Raw genomic sequence first — 19,565 nt, 5'->3', positions numbered from 1 at the left:
ACTTGCATATTATAGGCTGGAATCATATTTTATATCATAATAATATAGAATATATTCTCATATCTTTAATTTAATAGGGCTAAGGAATAGGGAGAAAAACAATAATTAAACATATTTTATAATGATTATAGTCTCTTGTTTCAATATTTGAGCATATCTAAATATCCAGAAGTTCATATTTTTATCTTCTCGAAAATGATATTAAAATAGGGTCCCATATATAAAAAATAATAAATAAAGAGATTTCATCTAGCTAAATATTGTTTTCCCTTTATGATCATTTTGATAAATTAAATATTAAGTTCATTTTATACTTGGGCATACTCATACAACCAGAATTTTTTTTAACCTTAATCTATTGGTCTTAGACTCTTTAATTTAGTGATACTTTTATTCAAAGAGAAATGGTAATAAGTCAAGTTCAGAATTTAGGCCTCTAGGGTACAAAGTGTCAAATTAGAAGTTTGTATCCCTGGGACACGATATCCACTGCCCAGGGATCCTGAACATCCCGAACCCAAGCCTGAGCGAAGAAGGAAAGTCTGTCCCCCACAAGATCCGGTCACGGATCGGGGCAGACCCTTCATGCTGACTGAGTCATTAGCATGCTTCTTAGATTGCTTTCCCTTGTTCCACGACTGGTTGGACCTCCAGGAAGGCTTGGACTGTTCCTGCTTTGTAGAGGGAGAGGAAGGCTTACCCTTGAAGTTTCGAAAGGAACGAAAATTACTCTGATATCCCTTCTGCTTATTCCTCTTATCCTGAGGGAGGAAATTACCCTTTCCTCCCATAATGTCGGAAATAATCTCAGCCAAGCCGGCCCAAACAAGGTCTTACCCTTGTAGGGAATCGCTAAAAGCTTAGACGACACATCCACAGACCAGGATTTCAACCATAAGGCTCCGCGGGCCAGTATGGCAAACCCAGAAATTTTTGCTCCTAGCTTAATAACCTGTAGGTAAGCATCCATAATAAAAGAATTGGCCAACTTAAGGGCCTTGATTATATCCTGGATCTCGTCAAGGGGAGTGTCGGTCTGAATAGCATCAGACAAAGCATCAAACCAGTATGCTGCCGCACTTGTGACGGTAGCAATACACACCGCAGTTTGCCATCTAAACCCTGGTGAACATACATCTTTTTGAGCAATCGCCCCAACTTCTTATCCATACGATCCTTAAAGGAGCAACTATCCTTTATGCGAATAGTGGTCCTCTTAGCTAAAGTGGAAATTGCCCCTTCCACTTTTGGGGACTGACTGCCAAAACTCCTTGATAGAGTCAGCAATAGGAAACATCTTTTTAAAAATAGGGGATAGAGAAAAAGGAATACACAGTCTCTCCCATTCCTTAGCAATAATCTCTGTAGCCCGAACTGGTACAGGGAAAACCTCCACCATGGAAGTTACATCAAAATACTTGTTTAGCTTGCTAGATTTCTTAGGATTGACTACGACCGTAGTGTCGGAGTCGTCCAAGGTAGCCAAAACCTCCTTAAGTAGCAAACGGAGGTGTTCCAGCTTAAACCTGAAGGATACAACTTCAGCATCAGAAGAAGGAATTACACTGAGGCTGAGATTTCACCCTCAGATGCTACTGAAGTATCCTCCTCCTCAGATTTCTGGGAGGGAACATTCGGAATAGCCACGACTGAGTCAGAAACCTTACTCACTAATTCTTAACATTTCCTCTTGCGCTTTCCCTGCAGCATGGGAAAAGGAGACAACGCATCAGATACCGCAGAAGACATGAGGGTAGCAATGTCTTGCAAAGTAACTCCAGGCGGAGCTTGAGAGGAAGCGCAGGGCACTGCATGTGTGGACGATAGCATTTGGGACACTTGAGGAGAAAGCTGCGGCATATCTTGAACATTGACAGAGGACTCCTGGACAGCATCCACCTTAGACAATGTAGGCTCAGAAAAAAAGTCTATCCTTGTAATTTAAAGTTCTCTCAATACATGAAGAACAGAAAGGGATAGGTTGGTTCCACGTTAGCATCAAAACATAAAGAACAAGAAACATTTTGCATGGCCTCTTGGTCCATCTTTACTCACAATTGATCAATTTAGAATAATTAAACTGATAATTTAGGTTGAAATTAACACACCAAAAAAAGTTACTGTCTCTTTAAATGTTAAAACGTAACTTTTATTTTTGCTGGCAAAAAATAAACAAACTTTCACAAATACTCCGGACAACCTCTACACCTCAGCTTAGCTTTGCTGAGGTGCCTACCTTCCTTGCTGCCACCGGAGTGTATATTCTGTTAGCAGAAGTCCAGACTCAGCCTAAGCAATGTATTTGTCAGATCTGAGGCTGCTCTCCCGCTTCACCATAGCACAGCGTACAAGACTGCAATACCGCTGTCTCCCTTCCGGAACACAGGAAGTGAAGGGGAAAAAAGGCACGCAACAGAAATTTGCCGCCTCCGCTAGCTCCGCCCATCGTGGGCGTATCAAAATATTAACCTCACGGTCGGCAAAATGTCTCTAAAATAACGCCGCCGGGAGTAAGTAAAACATACACCACACATTGAGCCACAATCTCCTCGTCCCCAGTGCCTGCCATTACTGCCATCCATAACATAATCCCCTAATTCCATAGGAGAATGTCTATTGTGTCCCATAATAAAATTAAAGTGCCAAAGTTTTCCTGTATATGGCCCAGAAAAAATAAATTCAGCACCTACCTTCAGAAATCTGCCAGGCAGCAAGGCAGCTCACTAGGTTTGAGAGGCATGTACCCTCACATGGACCTGTGGAAGAAAAACAAAGACTGAGTAATCTTACTCAGGCTTTTAAAGTTAGGGCAGCATTAAATACATGGGAGGCGCAGTGAGGATTATACCCCACAAGTTCCCATTGCTTAAAAGCCACCACTGCTCTACTGAAGAGACTGATATGGACTACTGCTACACCCCAGGACAAAGCAGAACAAACTTGTACTGCTGAAAAAATAACAAAATCTTGCTTGAAGAATCTTCTTCCAAACACCTAAACTTTACCACCTCCTTGCTCTTAACTTCGGCAAAGAGAATGACTGGGGTTGGAGGGAAGGTGAAATTTAACAGCTTTGCTGTGGTGCTATTTGCCGCCTCTTGCTGGGCAGGAGTGATATTCCTAATAGTAATTAGATGATCCGTGGACTCACCGTGTCATTAGAAAGAAAGACAATTTAAGTGCAAAATGCCTTATATAAGATACAACAAATCTCTACAAAAATGAAACGAAAAATAAAGACCTACAACCTATACTTATGAGAAAAACCTGGAATAAAGGAAATTAAATTCTCAAATTTGATACATCACATCAAGAAACATAGAGGCACGGAGAAGATAAAACTAGACTGACAAAGTGGAAAAAAAAAACTTTCAGTACAGAAAAAACAGAAATTTGTAAGGTGCAGAAGAAGGTTGGTGTCACGAGAAAATATACCATGGAAATAAAGCCAAAAGTGACACAATGAATCTATTCACCAAAGCCAGTTCAGGCAGCAGGCAGAAAACACTGCCCCAGTGTGCCAGCTACAGACGGCACATGCCAACGCCCAGCCGGACAGCTCTAATGTTTATATATTTATAAAGCACAAGGAATTACACTCAGAGGCCAAAATACAGACTTGGTTTACTTGTAGCATCTCACAAAATATTATACTGCCACTGCCAGGGGTATGGGTAGCTTTCATGCTGCCTTGGGTCCCTATAAAGTTACTCCACTCCCTGCCCTACACAAACTGAACTGGATGTGCAACAAGTGACATAATGTGTCTTGAATCTTAAATTATGCAAAGCTACTACACATGTCCGGCTCACATTTGCTGAGACACAACACCTTAGGTGAACACTGTTACAGCACTTAAATACCCAGGGGAATGATTAGTGAAGCATTTGCAATAAAAGCACTGCATTGTGACATAAAATGATGTAACATCAGTGACGGGTTAAAACATCGCTGGTACTGTCAGGTAATATAATTAAGGTAATTAATTTATCTCAAGGAGGGAGGATGCCTAAACTCACACCAATAGCAGTTACACAACAGGACAGGCTTCCTGTTTAAAGCAGAATTATAGCACCTGAAACCAGCACTACAGCATATTTCCACTATATTCTGCCACTGCTGAAACTAATCCGTGCAGTGATTTCGGCTGATGGCGCAACATCAAAAAAATACTGTACAGATTTAGACTTTGTAGTGATTTACATTCATCTAATTTTAGCAACATCCATGATTACTTCCAACAGCACCATAAGTATTAGAAGAAAAAAATAAATCTTGCTATGAAACATTAATGCAAACAATCTGTGGCTGCATAGTATATAGGTAGATTAAGTTCTTCTTTATACTCTGTAAGCTGCAGTTCTCCAGGCACCACACAACAATTCATTTACAGGGTAGCACATAAATATATTCTAGAGTCATCACCTGCGTTATGGGTTTCTGCTCCATAGGTGGGGAGCTGAGCTGGTCTTCATGCTCCGTATGGCTCTGCTGTGCTGCGTGTGAGACAGTCACCTCCTCCTCCTCTTCTTCAGCGTTCTCCTCCTCTCCCACCACTTCCTGGAGCTCAGCCTGCTCAGAATAAGAAAAAAAATATATATATATACTGTGGGTAACCAGAAGCACATGATGTACCGGCCTGCACTACCTGAGTAACCAGAGGCACACAATGTACCGGCTGCACTGCCTGAGTAACCAGAGTCACATGATGTACCGGCTGCACTGCCTGAGTAACCAGAAGCACATGATGTACCGGCTGCACTGCCTGAGTAACCAGAGGGACACAATGTACCGGCTGCACTGCCTGAGTAACCAGAGGGACACGATCTACCGGCTGCACTACCTGAGTAACCAGAGGCACATGATGTACCGGCTGCACTGCATGAGTAACCAGAGGCACATGATGTACCGGCTGCACTGCATGAGTAACCAGAGGCACATAATGTACCGGCTGCACTGCCTGAGTAACCAGAGGGACACGATATACCGGCTGCACTGCATGAGTAACCAGAGGCACATAATGTACCGGCTGCACTGCCTGAGTAACCAGAGGGACACGATATACCGGCTGCACTGCCTGAGTAACCAGAGGGACACGATGTACCGGCTGCACTGCCTGAGTAACCAGAGGGACACAATGTACCGGCTGCACTGCCTGAGTAACCAGAGGGACACAATGTACCGGCTGCACTGCCTGAGTAACCAGAGGGACACGATGTACCGGCTGCACTGCCTGAGTAACCAGAGGCACACGATGTACCGGCTGCACTGCCTGAGTAACCAGAGGCACACGATGTACCGGCTGCACTGCCTGAGTAACCAGAGGCACACAATGTACCGGCTGCACTGCCTGAGTAACCAGAGGCACACAATGTACCGGCTGACCTGCCTGAGTAACCAGAGGCACACAATGTACCGGCTGCACTGCCTGAGTAACCAGAGGCACACAATGTACCGGCTGCACTGCCTGAGTAACCAGAGGCACATAATGTACCGGCTGCACTGCCTGAGTAACCAGAAGCACACAATGTACCGGCTGCACTGCCTGAGTAACCAGAGGCACATGATGTACCGGCCTGCACTACCTGAGTAACCAGAGGCACATGATGTACCGGCTGCACTGCCTGAGTAACCAGAGGCACATGATGTACCGGCTGCACTGCCTGAGTAACCAGAGGCACATGATGTACCGGCTGCACTACCTGAGTAACCAGAGGCACATGATGTACCGGCTGCACTACCTGAGTAACCAGAGGCACATGATGTACCGGCCTGCACTACCTGAGTAACCAGAGGCACATGATGTACTGGCCTGCACTACCTGAGTAACCAGAGGCACATGATGTACCGGCTGCACTGCCTGAGTAACCAGAGGCACATGATGTACCGGCTGCACTGCCTGAGTAACCAGAGGCACATGATGTACCGGCTGCACTGCCTGAGTAACCAGAGGCACATGATGTACCGGCTGCACTGCCTGAGTAACCAGAGGCACATAATGTACCGGCTGCACTGCCTGAGTAACCAGAGGCACACAATGTACCGGCTGCACTGCCTGAGTAACCAGAGGCACACAATGTACCGGCTGCACTGCCTGAGTAACCAGAGGCACACAATGTACCGGCTGCACTGCCTGAGTAACCAGAGGCACATAATGTACCGGCTGCACTGCCTGAGTAACCAGAGGCACACAATGTACCGGCTGCACTGCCTGAGTAACCAGAGGCACACAATGTACCGGCCTGCACTTCCTGAGTAACTAGAGGCACACAATGTACCGGCTGCAACAGTACAGCAGACAACAGTTTAAACTAATTGGTAATTTGTATATGTATTTTATATAATGTATAATCATGCAGCACTCATTCCTCAGTAAGTGGCCCCATTTCTGGGTGCTCCCAGATCATCTGCTACAAACACATCTGTAACATGTGGTGCATTGCACTTAAAAACACAAATGTACCTGCTTTAAGACACGAAAGACCAGCTATTTACCAGCATAAAGATCTAACTTGACCTGAATATGGGGACTTGGATTTAGATTCCTGATCTGTGGGGAGTTTAGGGAAGCAGAATGAATTATTTACCAGTAAATCTTCATCTTCTTCCAAGTCCTCATCGTCATCATTCTCCCCGTCTAAATCTCTCATGCAGTCCTGTGCCATCCTCTCAATGTGATCCATAGGGAGAGGAGCTGGACAGAAAAACAAAGCATTTCTCAGAACTATGGTAGAGAGACTAAGAACAGGCAAATGGGTGCTTGACATAAGCAACATGTTATACACACTCACAGACAGGCTTTCAGCACAAAGGAAGATGAGTGCTTGGCAGATACATAAGCATGCGGGCAAGCTCTGGGCAGACACACAAGCATGCGGGCAAGCTCTGGGCAGACACACAAGCATGCGGGCAAGCTCTGGGCAGACACACAAGCATGCGGGCAAGCTCTGGGCAGACACACAAGCATGCGGGCAAGCTCTGGGCAGACACACAAGCATGCGGGCAAGCTCTGGGCATACACACAAGCATGCGGGCAAGCTCTGGGCAGACACACAAGCATGCGGGCAAGCTCTGGGCAGACACACAAGCATGCGGGCAAGCTCTGGGCAGACACACAAGCATGCGGGCAAGCTCTGGGCATACACACAAGCATGCGGGCAAGCTCTGGGCATACACACAAGCATGCGGGCAAGCTCTGTGCAGACACACAAGCATGCGGGCAAGCTCTGTGCAGACACACAAGCATGCAGGCAAGCTCTGGGCAGACACACAAGCATGCGGGCAGTGACAAGCTGGCACTAGTCTAGAAGACAGACTGGCTATTTCTCAGCAGTGACAAGCTGGCACTAGTCTAGAAGACAGACTGGCTATTTCTCAGCAGTAACAAGCTGGCATTAGTCTAGAAGACAGACTGGCTATTTCTCAGCAGTGACAAGCTGGCACTAGTCTAGCAGACAGACTGGTTATTTCTCTGCACACAGTAACAAGCTGGCACTAGTCTAGCAGACAGACTGGCTATTCTCAGCAGTGACAAGCTGGCACTAGTCTAGCAGACAGACAGTCTATTTCTCAGCAGTGACAAGCTGGCACTAGTCTAGCAGACAGACAGTCTATTTCTCAGCAGTGACAAGCTGGCACTAGTCTAGCAGACAGACTGGTTATTTCTCAGCACACAGTAACAAGCTGGCACTAGTCTAGCAGACAGACTGGTTATTTCTCAGCACACAGTAACAAGCTGGCACTAGTCTAGCAGACAGACTGATTATTTCTCTGCACACAGTAACAAGCTGGCACTTGTCTAGCAGACAGACTGGTTATTTCTCAGCACACAGTAACAAGCTGGCACTAGTCTAGCAGACAGACTGGTTATTTCTCAGCACACAGTAACAAGCTGGCACTAGTCTAGAAGACAGACTGGCTATTTCTCAGCAGTGACAAGCTGGCACTAGTCTAGCAGACAGACAGTCTATTTCTCAGCAGTGACAAGCTGGCACTAGTCTAGCAGACAGACTGGTTATTTCTCAGCACACAGTAACAAGCTGGCACTAGTCTAGCAGACAGACTGGTTATTTCTCTGCACACAGTAACAAGCTGGCACTAGTCATTTCTCAGCACACAGTAACAAGCTGGCACTAGTCTAGAAGACAGACAGGCTATTTCTCAGCAGTAACAAGCAGGCACTAGTCTAGAAGACAGACGGGCTATTTCTCAGCAGTGACAAGCTGGCACTAGTCTAGCAGACAGACTGGTTATTTCTCAGCACACAGTAACAAGCTGGCACTAGTCTAGCAGACAGACTGATTATTTCTCTGCACACAGTAACAAGCTGGCACTTGTCTAGCAGACAGACTGGTTATTTCTCAGCACACAGTAACAAGCTGGCACTAGTCTAGCAGACAGACTGGTTATTTCTCAGCACACAGTAACAAGCTGGCACTAGTCTAGAAGACAGACTGGCTATTTCTCAGCAGTGACAAGCTGGCACTAGTCTAGCAGACAGACAGTCTATTTCTCAGCAGTGACAAGCTGGCACTAGTCTAGCAGACAGACTGGTTATTTCTCAGCACACAGTAACAAGCTGGCACTAGTCTAGCAGACAGACTGGTTATTTCTCTGCACACAGTAACAAGCTGGCACTAGTCTAGCAGACAGACTGGTTATTTCTCAGCACACAGTAACAAGCTGGCACTAGTCTAGAAGACAGACGGGCTATTTCTCAGCAGTAACAAGCAGGCACTAGTCTAGAAGACAGACGGGCTATTTCTCAGCAGTGACAAGCTGGCACTAGTCTAGCAGACAGACAGTCTATTTCTCAGCAGTGACAAGCTGGCACTAGTCTAGCAGACAGACTGGTTATTTCTCAGCACACAGTAACAAGCTGGCACTAGTCTAGCAGACAGACTGGTTATTTCTCTGCACACAGTAACAAGCTGGCACTAGTCTAGCAGACAGACTGGTTATTTCTCAGCACACAGTAACAAGCTGGCACTAGTCTAGAAGACAGACGGGCTATTTCTCAGCAGTAACAAGCAGGCACTAGTCTAGAAGACAGACGGGCTATTTCTCAGCAGTGACAAGCTGGCACTAGTCTAGCAGACAGACTGCTTATTTCTCAGCACACAGTAACAAGCTGGCACTAGTCTAGAAGACAGACGGGCTATTTCTCAGCAGTAACAAGAAGGCACTAGTCTAGAAGACAGACGGGCTATTTCTCAGCAGTGACAAGCTGGCACTAGTCTAGCAGACAGACTGCTTATTTCTCAGCACACAGTAACAAGCTGGCACTAGTCTAGCAGACAGACTGGTTATTTCTCAGCACACAGTAACAAGCTGGCACTAGTCTAGCAGACAGACTGGTTATTTCTCAGCACACAGTAACAAGCTGGCACTAGTCTAGCAGACAGACGAGCTGTTTCCCAGCAGTGACAAGCTGGTGCTAAGCTAGCAGACAGACGGGCTATTTCCCAGTAGTGACAAGCTGGCGCTAAGCTAGCAGCCAGACGGGCTATTTCCCAGCAGTGACAAGCTGGTGCTAAGCTAGCAGCCAGACGGGCTATTTCCCAGCAGTGACAAGCTGGTGCTAAGCTAGCAGACAGACTGGCTATTCCCCAGTAGTGACAAGCTGGTCCTAAGCTAGCAGACAGACGGGCTATTTCCCAGTAGTGACAAGCTGGTGCTAAGCTAGCAGACAGACGGGCTGTTTCCCAGCAGTGACAAGCTGGTGCTAAGCTAGCAGACAGACGGGCTATTTCCCAGTAGTGACAAGCTGGCGCTAACCTAGCAGCCAGACGGGCTATTTCCCAGCAGTGACAAGCTGGTGCTAAGCTAGCAGACAGACTGGCTATTTCCCAGCAGTGACAAGCTGGTGCTAAGCTAGCAGACAGACTGGCTATTCCCCAGTAGTGACAAGCTGGCGCTAAGTTAGCAGGCAGACGGGCTATTTCTCAGCAGAAACAAGCTGGTGCTAGGCTAGCAGACAGACAGGCTACTTCTCAGCAGAGACAAGCTGGCGCTAAGCTAGCAGACAGACGGGCTATTTCCCCGCAGTGACAAGCTGGCGCTAAGTTAGCAGACAGACGGGCTATTTCCCAGTAGTGACAAGCTGGCGCTAAGCTAGCAGCCAGACGGGCTATTTCCCAGCAGTAACAAGCTGGCGCTAGGCTAGCAGACAGACAGACACAGTGACAGGCTGGTGTAAACAGAGAGGTGCGCTAATATATAGCATAAACTGGCTCACAACACAGTCAACAGTTTGGTTCTCTCTCACCTTTTCCTTTAGGCTTCTCCTTCGTTGTCGGCTTCATCCCAGTCAAAGCTGCAAGTTCTGCTTCAAGGTCTCCATCATCTGCATCATCTGGTATTGCCATCATCATATCTTCAGGGTTAAAATCTACAAACAGTCCTAGCTGGGTACACAAACAGTATACATAGGGCTTACACAGAGAGCAATACTGTAACCATGCTTAGGATGATCTGCATAAGGAACTGTTCAATAGAAACAAAATGTATTTCATGCTCATAAGCAGAATTCACAGGTGAATACTGGTCCTTCAAATAGGGGCCAGACAGAAAACCAGGAGCATAACATTAAGAAATATTTTTACAGAAGTTGAACGATTTAAAGGGACACTGAACCCAAATTCTCTCTTTCATGATTCAGATAGAGCATGCAATTTTAAGCAACTTTCTAATTTACTCCTATTATCAATTTTCTTCGTTCTCTTGCTATCTTTATTTGAAAAAGAAAGCATCTAAACTTTTTTATTGGTGGATGAATTTATCCACCAATCAGAAAGAGCAACCCATGTTGTTTACCAAAAATGGGCCGGCATCTAAACTTACATACTTGCATTTCAAATGAAGATACCAAGAGAATGAAGAAAATTAGAAAGTTGCTTAAAATTGCATGCTCTATCTGAATCACGAAAGAAAAAATTTGGGTTCAGTGTCCCTTTAATTGTATTGTTAGCAAATAATTTGCTAAAACAGACTGTATTTATTTTTTGTTATTCTGATGTTGCTTAGAATTGGGCTTTTGTTACTAATATTTAAAGGAAGAGGGGTCGATGAAGAGACAGGGCGTGTTGTGTTTTATTTTAAAAATAAAGGCTGCTAATTGTTTGTTAATATTACCATATGAAGTTAATTGTTATTGTTTCATTAATAAGGGTTACATTCCAACATTTGTATTTGTGGAATGTTTTACGGTTTGTGAAAAGCATTAATGTTTGAACATGACATTTTTTTTAAATTGGTTAGTAAATATATTATGGTTGTGTGTGGTTTTTCATGCCCCTTTTAATAAAAAAACCCAAAACATGAAACGACACCCGACACACTTTCAGGTAGGTATAAGACTCCTACACTTCCTGCTACTGACCTTTTTAAGAGAGAAATAATGAAAGAAAGAAAAAGTACTAGATGTCAGCACTATTTCCTGCCATGCAGTGTTCCAGATGCCTACCTACTAGTACCTAGGTATCTCTTTAACACCAAATATTATGAGAATGAAGCAAATTTGATAATAGACTTAAATTGCAAACTTTTTAAAATGGTATGTTCTGTCTGAATCACAAAATAAAATTGTTGGGTTTCATATCCCTTTAATTACCATTTATACTTGCTAACCCTAATAGCGCTACTCAGCCATGGTTTACCAAGCAGTATAATCCAAGGGCAGGCACAGAGCACAAAACAAAATGCATTAGTCAATAATCAAGCTGAAAAATAAAACGAAACCAGTAGAGTGCAGAACCTTTATCCCAAATTTGACATCAGCAGAGTCATGCAAAATCAATTGGTCAGGTTCCAGGCATGTGAGAACACCACCCTGCTGCTTCTCACTGGCCATCAGAAGAAATTATTAGTTTAGCTGCCCAGGAAGAAGAAATTATACTTGAAGAAAAGCTTAGTATGTAGGATAGCCGCCTGATTATCCCAGGCATTAATCAGTACGAATGATAGCCACCTGCTTATCCCAGGCATTAATCAGTACGAAGGATAGCCGCCTGCTTATCCCAGGCATTAATCAGTACGTAGGATAGCCGCCTGCTTATCCCAGGCATTAATCAGCACGAATGATAGCCACCTGCTTATCCCAGGCATTAATCAGTACGAAGGATAGCCGCCTGCTTATCCCAGGCATTAATCAGTACGTAGGATAGCCGCCTGCTTATCCCAGGCATTAATCAGTACGAAGGATAGCCGCCTGCTTATCCCAGGCATTAATCAGTACGTAGGATAGCCGCCTGCTTATCCCAGGCATTAATCAGTACCTAGGATAGCCGCCTGCTTATCCCAGGCATTAATCAGTACGTAGGATAGCCGCCTGCTTATCCCAGGCATTAATCAGTACGTAGGATAGCCACCTGCTTATCCCAGGCATTAATTAGTATGTAGGATAGCCTTTACTTATCTCAGGCATTAATTATTATGTAGGATAGCCTTCTGCTTATCCCAGGCATTAGTTAGTACATAGGACAGCCTTATGCTTATCCCATGTATTAGTTACTACGTAGGATAGACATATGCTTATCCCAGGCATTAGTTAGTACATAGGATAGCCTTAGGCTTATCCCAGGTATTAGTACGTAGCATAGACTTATGCTTATCCCAGGCTTAAGATAAGCATAAGGTTATCCTACGTACTAATTAATGTCTGGGATAAGCATAAGGCTATCCTGCATACTAACTAATGCCTGATATAAACATGAGGCTATTCTACGTACTAATGCCTGGGATAAGCATTAGGCTATCCTATGTACTAATTAATGCCTGGGATAAGCATAAGGCTATCCTACGTACTAATTAATGCCTGGGATAAGCATAAGGCTATCCTACGTACTAATTAATGCCTGGGATAAGCATAAGGCTATCCTACGTACTAATTAATGCCTGGGATAAGCATAAGGCTATCCTACGTACTAATTAATGCCTGGGATAAGCATAAGGCTATCCTACGTACTAATCAATGCCTGGGATAAACATAAGGCTATCCTACGTACTAATTAATGCCTGGGATAAGCATAAGGCTATCCTACGTACTAATTAATTCCTGGGATAAGCATAAGGCTATCCTGCATACTAATTAATACATGGGCTAAGCATAAGGCTATCCTACAAACCTCAGAAGCACAGGTGCCTTTATCACTGGAGCATCAAACTATTTGAAAATTGACATTTCAGCAAACAACCTTCAGTCTGTGTTGATCAAATCTATCCAATTCCCTCCATTCTTTTGTCTAATCAATGTAGATGTGAAGACATCAAAAATCATCTAAGGAACACAGCTTTTTCACTGGTTTTATAAGCAAAGACCTGTTTCTTCAGATGTATGAAACTAGGAAACTACATTAGCCAGAAATGAAAAAAACAAAAAGGCACTCTAGTGTGAAACTCAAAAAGGGAAGTGTCAAGCAAAGGCTCAGAAGGTGAGGCCAGCAAAGTTCCCAGGAGAAAAAGCGTGAACTCAAGACTGAATATGGACTACGCTACTCCTTTCTGGACCAATGTCTCCTGCACCCATCTAAATGCAACAACAGCAGATATAAGTAAGGCCTGGGATTCCAAGGCAATGGAGCTGTAACCTTTTATGAAACCTTATGTGACTGCATCCATATAGAAAAGAAATCCCACATAGAAACATATAGATTTTGATGGCAGATAAAAACCATAGGCCCAACAAGTCTGCCCAATATTTCCTAAAAGTATAAACCTATCTAGTGAGTAGGATATCCTTATGCTCATCCCAGGCATTAATACATACATTGGTTAGCCTTATGCTAATCCCAGGCATTAATTAGTACATAGGATAGCTTTATGCTTATCCCAAGTATTACTCAGTACGTAGGATAGCCTTATGCTTATCCTAGGCACTAGCTAGTATGATGGATAGACTTATGCTTATCCCAGGATTAAGATAAGTATAAGGCTATCCTACGTACTAATTAATACCTGGGATAAGCATAAGGCTATCCTATGTACTGATTAATGGCTGGGATAAGCATAAGGCTATCCTATATATTATTTAATGCCCTGAATACGGCTATCCTACGCAATGATTAATGTCTGAGATAAGCATACGACTTCCCTACGTACTGATTAATGCCTGAGATAAGCATAAGGCTATTCTACATACCGATTAAAGCCTGGGATAACCATATGGCTATACTGCGTATCGATTAATGCCTGAGATAACCATATGGCTATACTCTGTACCGATTAATGCCAGGGATAAACAAAAGACTATCCTATGTACCGATTAATGCCAGGTATAAACATAAAGCTATCCTATGTACCGATTAATGCCAGGGGAAAAACAGAAGACTATCCTATGTACTGATTAATAATGCCTGGGATAAGCATAAGGCTATCCTACATACTAATTAATATCTTGTGTAAGCAAAAGGCTACACTTTGTACCACTGTATACCTGGCATAAGGATATGCTAGGTACTGATTAATGCCTGGAAAAAGCATAAAGCTATCCTACAAACTAAATTAGCTTAAAATGTTTATAAAAAAATGCGCAGACTTCTTGGGTCTATGGTCCTTATGTGCCGTCAAAATCTATTTACAATTATGACATCATCAAATTCAATGGAACATGCTTTATTTTATAGTGAACCAAAAGAAAGAAATATGTTTATATAAGCATGGTGTCAAAATAAATAAAGGATAATAATAATATTAATAAACAATACTACTACTACTAATAATAATAAAAATATAGCTGCAAGCAGCAATAAATGTGGCCAAGTGCAACAGATTTGTTACGGCATATAAGCAGGTACAGCAGGCAAAACATGTAAATGTATCTAATTTTATAGCAAAATGGCAATTGACGAATATAAGAGAATTATAAAATAACAAAGATTTTTTTTTTTTAAATATTCCAATATGGCTGTCACACCATGTGACCAATTGCCTACTCTTGAACAAACATCAATCTAGATAAGAACATAACTCAGTAACTTCACATCTGTAACATAAGTGGTTGCAACATATAGCTTCCATAGAACACACAGTAGTACTCACTGTATTGTTAACGTGGCAATTTGAAGCATTTTCAAACATTTTTTGTTTATGCCTAACTAAAAAATATCATGTTTTTGAACTATTCAAAATGGCCTCCAAGCCACATGACCGAATGGACTTATAACATAACTTTACAAACAAAAAAGGCTGTATTAAAGGGACAGTCTAGTCAAAATTAAACTTTCATGATTCAGATCGGGCATGAAATTTTAAACAACTTTCCAATTTACTTCTATTATCTAATTTGCTCATTTTTTTAGAGATCTTTTGTTGAAGAAATAGCAATGCACATGTGTGAGCAAATCACACAAGGCCTCTAGGTGCAGCAACCAATCAGCAGCTACTGAGCATATCTAGATATGCTTTTCAGCAAGTGATATCAAGAGAATTAAGCAAATTAGATAATAGAAGTAAATTAGAAAGTTGTTTAAAATTACATGCTCTTTCTAAATCACGAAAGAAAAAAATTGGCTTTCATGTCCCTTTAATGGTGATAGAAGATTTTTTTATTTTTTTTAAGTGCACAAAGGAAATAAAAAAATATCTGCAACATCATATAATACATCGCTTTCATATTGCACATACTAAAGCTCACGATAGACCTCTACAATCTTCTGCTACTCCTTGAATAAAGAATACCAAGAGAACAAAGCGAAACTGATCATAGTAGTAAATTGGAAAGTTGTTTAAAAAAAGTAAGTTCTATCTGAAACATGGAAGAATTTTTTTTGGATTTCATGACCCTTTAAGGGTCTTTGTCCATCATCTCTGGAAGACAAAATAAAAAAAACTATCAGGAAGGGGAGGAGTCTTATACTCAACTGAAAAGGTTTCAGCTTTGGGTTTTTGATCCTGACCTATGTAAAGTGTCGGTTGTTGCTGGTGAATGCTACTTGGTGAGCTAGGATAAACCTGATAAACGTTTAATACTAACCTCAGATGATATAAAATCTCAGCTCAAGGGTGTTACTGGATAGTTGTTACTTTACATTCTGTTAAGCCAGTGACACAGTAAGTGGATTTGTTCTCCTATCAGGCCCGTTTTTCTGCAGTATCTGCCAGGAAACACCTGGGTGTGTTGGTGACATTTCACTAACATTTGTGCCAAGCACTGTGCAATTTCTACCTGTTTGGCAGCCGCTGCCCCTCGACCTTTGGCCTGGCCGTTCTTTTTGACGGGTCTCCTTCCCAGCATTGCAGCTCATGGAAAGCCGACTTCTTACACAACTGAGGTCACTGCACCACTCCTAAAAACACACCATAAATCATGAGACCCAAATCCTGACCCAAATATAGTAACCAGACCAGTTGTGCAAGCATCGCACATTGTACGTGTGCTCATATTTACTCCTGGTAAAACTGGCAAATTACAGCTTCCTCTAAAGGAAAATACAGAGTAAAGCACATGGTTCATTTATTAAGTGATAATTTCCCAGTCTTTGGATAGAAAGTGTTCAGCAGAACAAGCATAATTCAGAGATCAGATATGAAATAATAATATTATAACAATAACCACTTCGGTGTTATGTTGTATAGAGATGATCCGTCCATAGCACTGTGTACTGAGACAATATACAGTATGTTGTAATATACTGAACAGGTAACCTAGTGACGCTATTGACAGACTGAAGAACAGACTCGTTTTATTTATGTGATCTCACTGTACACTTTAGCACAACTCAACATGATTCTTCACAAGGGCTTTATCATTACTATCCTTGCAGCCCTTGTTACCCCATAACACCCCAAAATCCAGCAACAAAGAACAGTTTAAATACTAAAGGGAGGGACCAATTTTACTGCTATATGAGGCTATATTGGGGCGAGTTGCTATACAAGATATATTAGGGGAGTTGCTATATGAGAATATATTGGGGGAGTTGCTATATGAGGATATATTGGGGGGGGAGTTGCTATATGAGGATATATTGGGGGGGGAGTTGCTATATGAGGATATATTGGGGGGGGAGTTGCTATATGAGGATATATTGGGGGGGGGAGTTGCTATACGAGGATATATTGGGGGGAGTTGCTATATGAGGATATATTGGGGGGAGTTGCTATATGAGGATATATTGGGGGGAGTTGCTATATGAGGATATATTGGGGGGAGTTGCTATATGAGGATATATTGGGGGAGTTGCTATATGAGGCTATATTGGGGGGAGTTGCTATATGAGGCTATATTGGGGGGAAGTTGCTATACGAGGATATATTGGGGGGAAGTTGCTATACGAGGATATATTGGGGGGAGTTGCTATATGAGGATATATTGGGGGAGGGAGTTGCTATATGAGGATATATTGGGGGAGTTGCTATATGAGGATATATTGGCAGGTGCTATATAAGGATATATGGGGGGAGTTGCTATATGAGGATATATTGGGGGAGGAGTTGCTATATGAGGATATATTGGGGGGAGTTGCTATATGAGGATATATTGGGGGGAATTGCTATATGAGGATATATTGGGGGGAATTGCTATATGAGGATATATTGGCAGGTGCTATATGAGGATATATTGGGGGGGAGTTGCTATAGGAGGCTATATTAGGGGGGAGTTGCTATATGAGGCTATATTGGGGGGAATTGCTATATGAGGCTATATTGGGGCGAGTTGCTATACGAGGATATATTGGGGGGAGTTGCTATATGAGGATATATGGGGGGGTTGTTATATGAGGATATATTGGGGGGAGTTGCTATATGAGGATATATTGGGGGGGGGAGTTGCAATATGAGGATATATTGGGGGGGAGTTGCTATATGAGGATATATTGGGGGGAGTTGTTATATGAGGATATATTGGGGGGGGTTGTTATATGAGGATATATTGGGGGGGGTTGTTATATGAGGATATATTGGGGGGGGTTGTTATATGAGGATATATTGGGGGGGAGTTGCTATAGGAGGATATCTTGGGGGGAGTTGCTAAATGCAGATATATTGGGGGGAGGGAGTTGCTATATGAGGATATACTGGGGGATTTGCTATATGAGTATATACTGGGGGGGAGTTGATAAATGAGGATATATTGGGTGAAGTTGCTATATAAGGATATATGGGCGGGTGCTATATGAGGATATATTGGGGAGAGTTGCTATATGAGGCTATATTGGGGGGTTGCTATATGAGGATATATTGGGGGGGAGTTGCTATATGAGGCTATATTGGGGGGCAGTTGCTATATGAGGCTATATTGGGGGGCAGTTGCTATATGAGGATATATTGGGGGGCAGTTGCTATTTGAGGATACATTAGGGGGGAGTTGCTATATGAGGATATATTGGGGGGGAGTTGCTATATGAGGATACATTAGGGGGGAGTTGCTATATGAGGCTATATTGGGGGGAGTTGCTATATGAGGATATATTGGGGGGGGAGTTGCTATATGAGGATATATTGGAGGGTGTAGCTATATGAGGGTATATTGGGGGGAGTTGCTATATGAGGATTTATTGGGGGGGAGTTGCTAAATGAGGATATATTGGGGAGAGTTGCTATATGAGGATATATTGGGGGGCGTTGCTATATGAGGATATATTTGGGGGGGAATTGCTATATGAGGATATATAGGGGGAGTTGCTATATGAGGATATATTGGGGGGAATTGCTATATGAGGATATATTGGGGGGGAGTTGGTATATGAGGATATATTGGAGAGATTTGCTATATGAGGATATATTGGGGGGAGCTGCTATATGAAGATATATTAGGGGTTGTTGCTATATGATGATATATTGGGGGGAGCTGCTATATGAAGATATATTAGGGGGTGTTGCAATATGATGATATATTTGGGGGAGCTGCTATATGAAGATATATTAGGGCGGGTGTTGCTATATGATGATACATTGGGAGGAGTTTCTATATGAGTTTCTGTTTTAGGGTTGGGGGTGACAGGAGGGTGTCAGTTAGTGGGGCCGGCTGGGGCAGTACTACGGGTATACTATAGAGGGTGGGTCCGGGTATTTCGGGTGGGGGCGGTGCTTGCATTTAACCCCTTGGCTGCCAGTGACATGTATGTGCGATGCTCATCAGCACTTAATCGGCAGGCGAGGGGTTAAGGCTCCGGGTGGGGTCTCAGGGCCGGTCCGGGGGTGGGGGGGGCTGAGAAGGCCTCAACGTGACTTACCAGAGGTTGCCGGGATTCCGAAGTCAGTCTAACGTACCGGAGCTCTCCCGGAAGAAAAAGCAAATTGTCACAGACATGTGACAGGGGAACTGAGCATGCGCGGAGCGTGTATGGGAAGCACGGGCATCTGACAGTACAGGCGGGGGGCGGCACCCGAGGAGGGGGGAGAGACAGCTGAGTGGGGGGAGAGGGAGCATTCGGGCGCACTGGTACCTGAGGAATGAGAGAAAGCTGAGTGGGGGCAGAGGGAGCATTCGGGCGCACTGGTACCTGAGGAATGAGAGAAAGTTGAGTGGGGGCAGAGGGAGCATTCGGGCGCACTGGTACCTGAGGAATGAGAGAAAGTTGAGTGGGGGCAGAGGGAGCATTCGGGGGCACTGGTACCTGAGGGGG

General features: G+C 43.4%; 1 protein-coding gene across 6 annotated transcripts in view; it reads right to left on the bottom strand.

Annotated features, from left to right (window-relative positions):
• CC2D1B (coiled-coil and C2 domain containing 1B) overlaps positions 1-19,254 on the bottom strand; it is a 129,534-nt gene extending 110,280 nt beyond the window's left edge. For 4 of the 6 annotated variants that reach the window (XM_053693470.1, XM_053693473.1, XM_053693475.1 and 1 more), the window contains exons 1-5: positions 19,173-19,254; positions 16,163-16,283; positions 10,268-10,406; positions 6,588-6,694; positions 4,426-4,575 (exon numbers count right to left, since the gene is read on the bottom strand). In XM_053693470.1, coding sequence (XP_053549445.1) covers positions 4,426-4,575; positions 6,588-6,694; positions 10,268-10,406; positions 16,163-16,231 — 465 coding nt within the window. In that variant the 5' untranslated portion in view covers positions 16,232-16,283; positions 19,173-19,254. The remainder of the gene's footprint in view (positions 1-4,425; positions 4,576-6,587; positions 6,695-10,267; positions 10,407-16,162; positions 16,284-19,172) is intronic. The other 2 variants (XM_053693472.1, XM_053693474.1) reach the window with 1 other exon arrangement.
• Between the last annotated feature and the right edge of the window lie 311 nt (positions 19,255-19,565).

This window comes from Bombina bombina, chromosome 10 (assembly GCF_027579735.1).
Source record: "Bombina bombina isolate aBomBom1 chromosome 10, aBomBom1.pri, whole genome shotgun sequence".
NCBI classification, from domain to species: Eukaryota; Metazoa; Chordata; class Amphibia; order Anura; family Bombinatoridae; genus Bombina; species Bombina bombina.
This window is presented reverse-complemented; position numbering and strand designations above follow the sequence as displayed.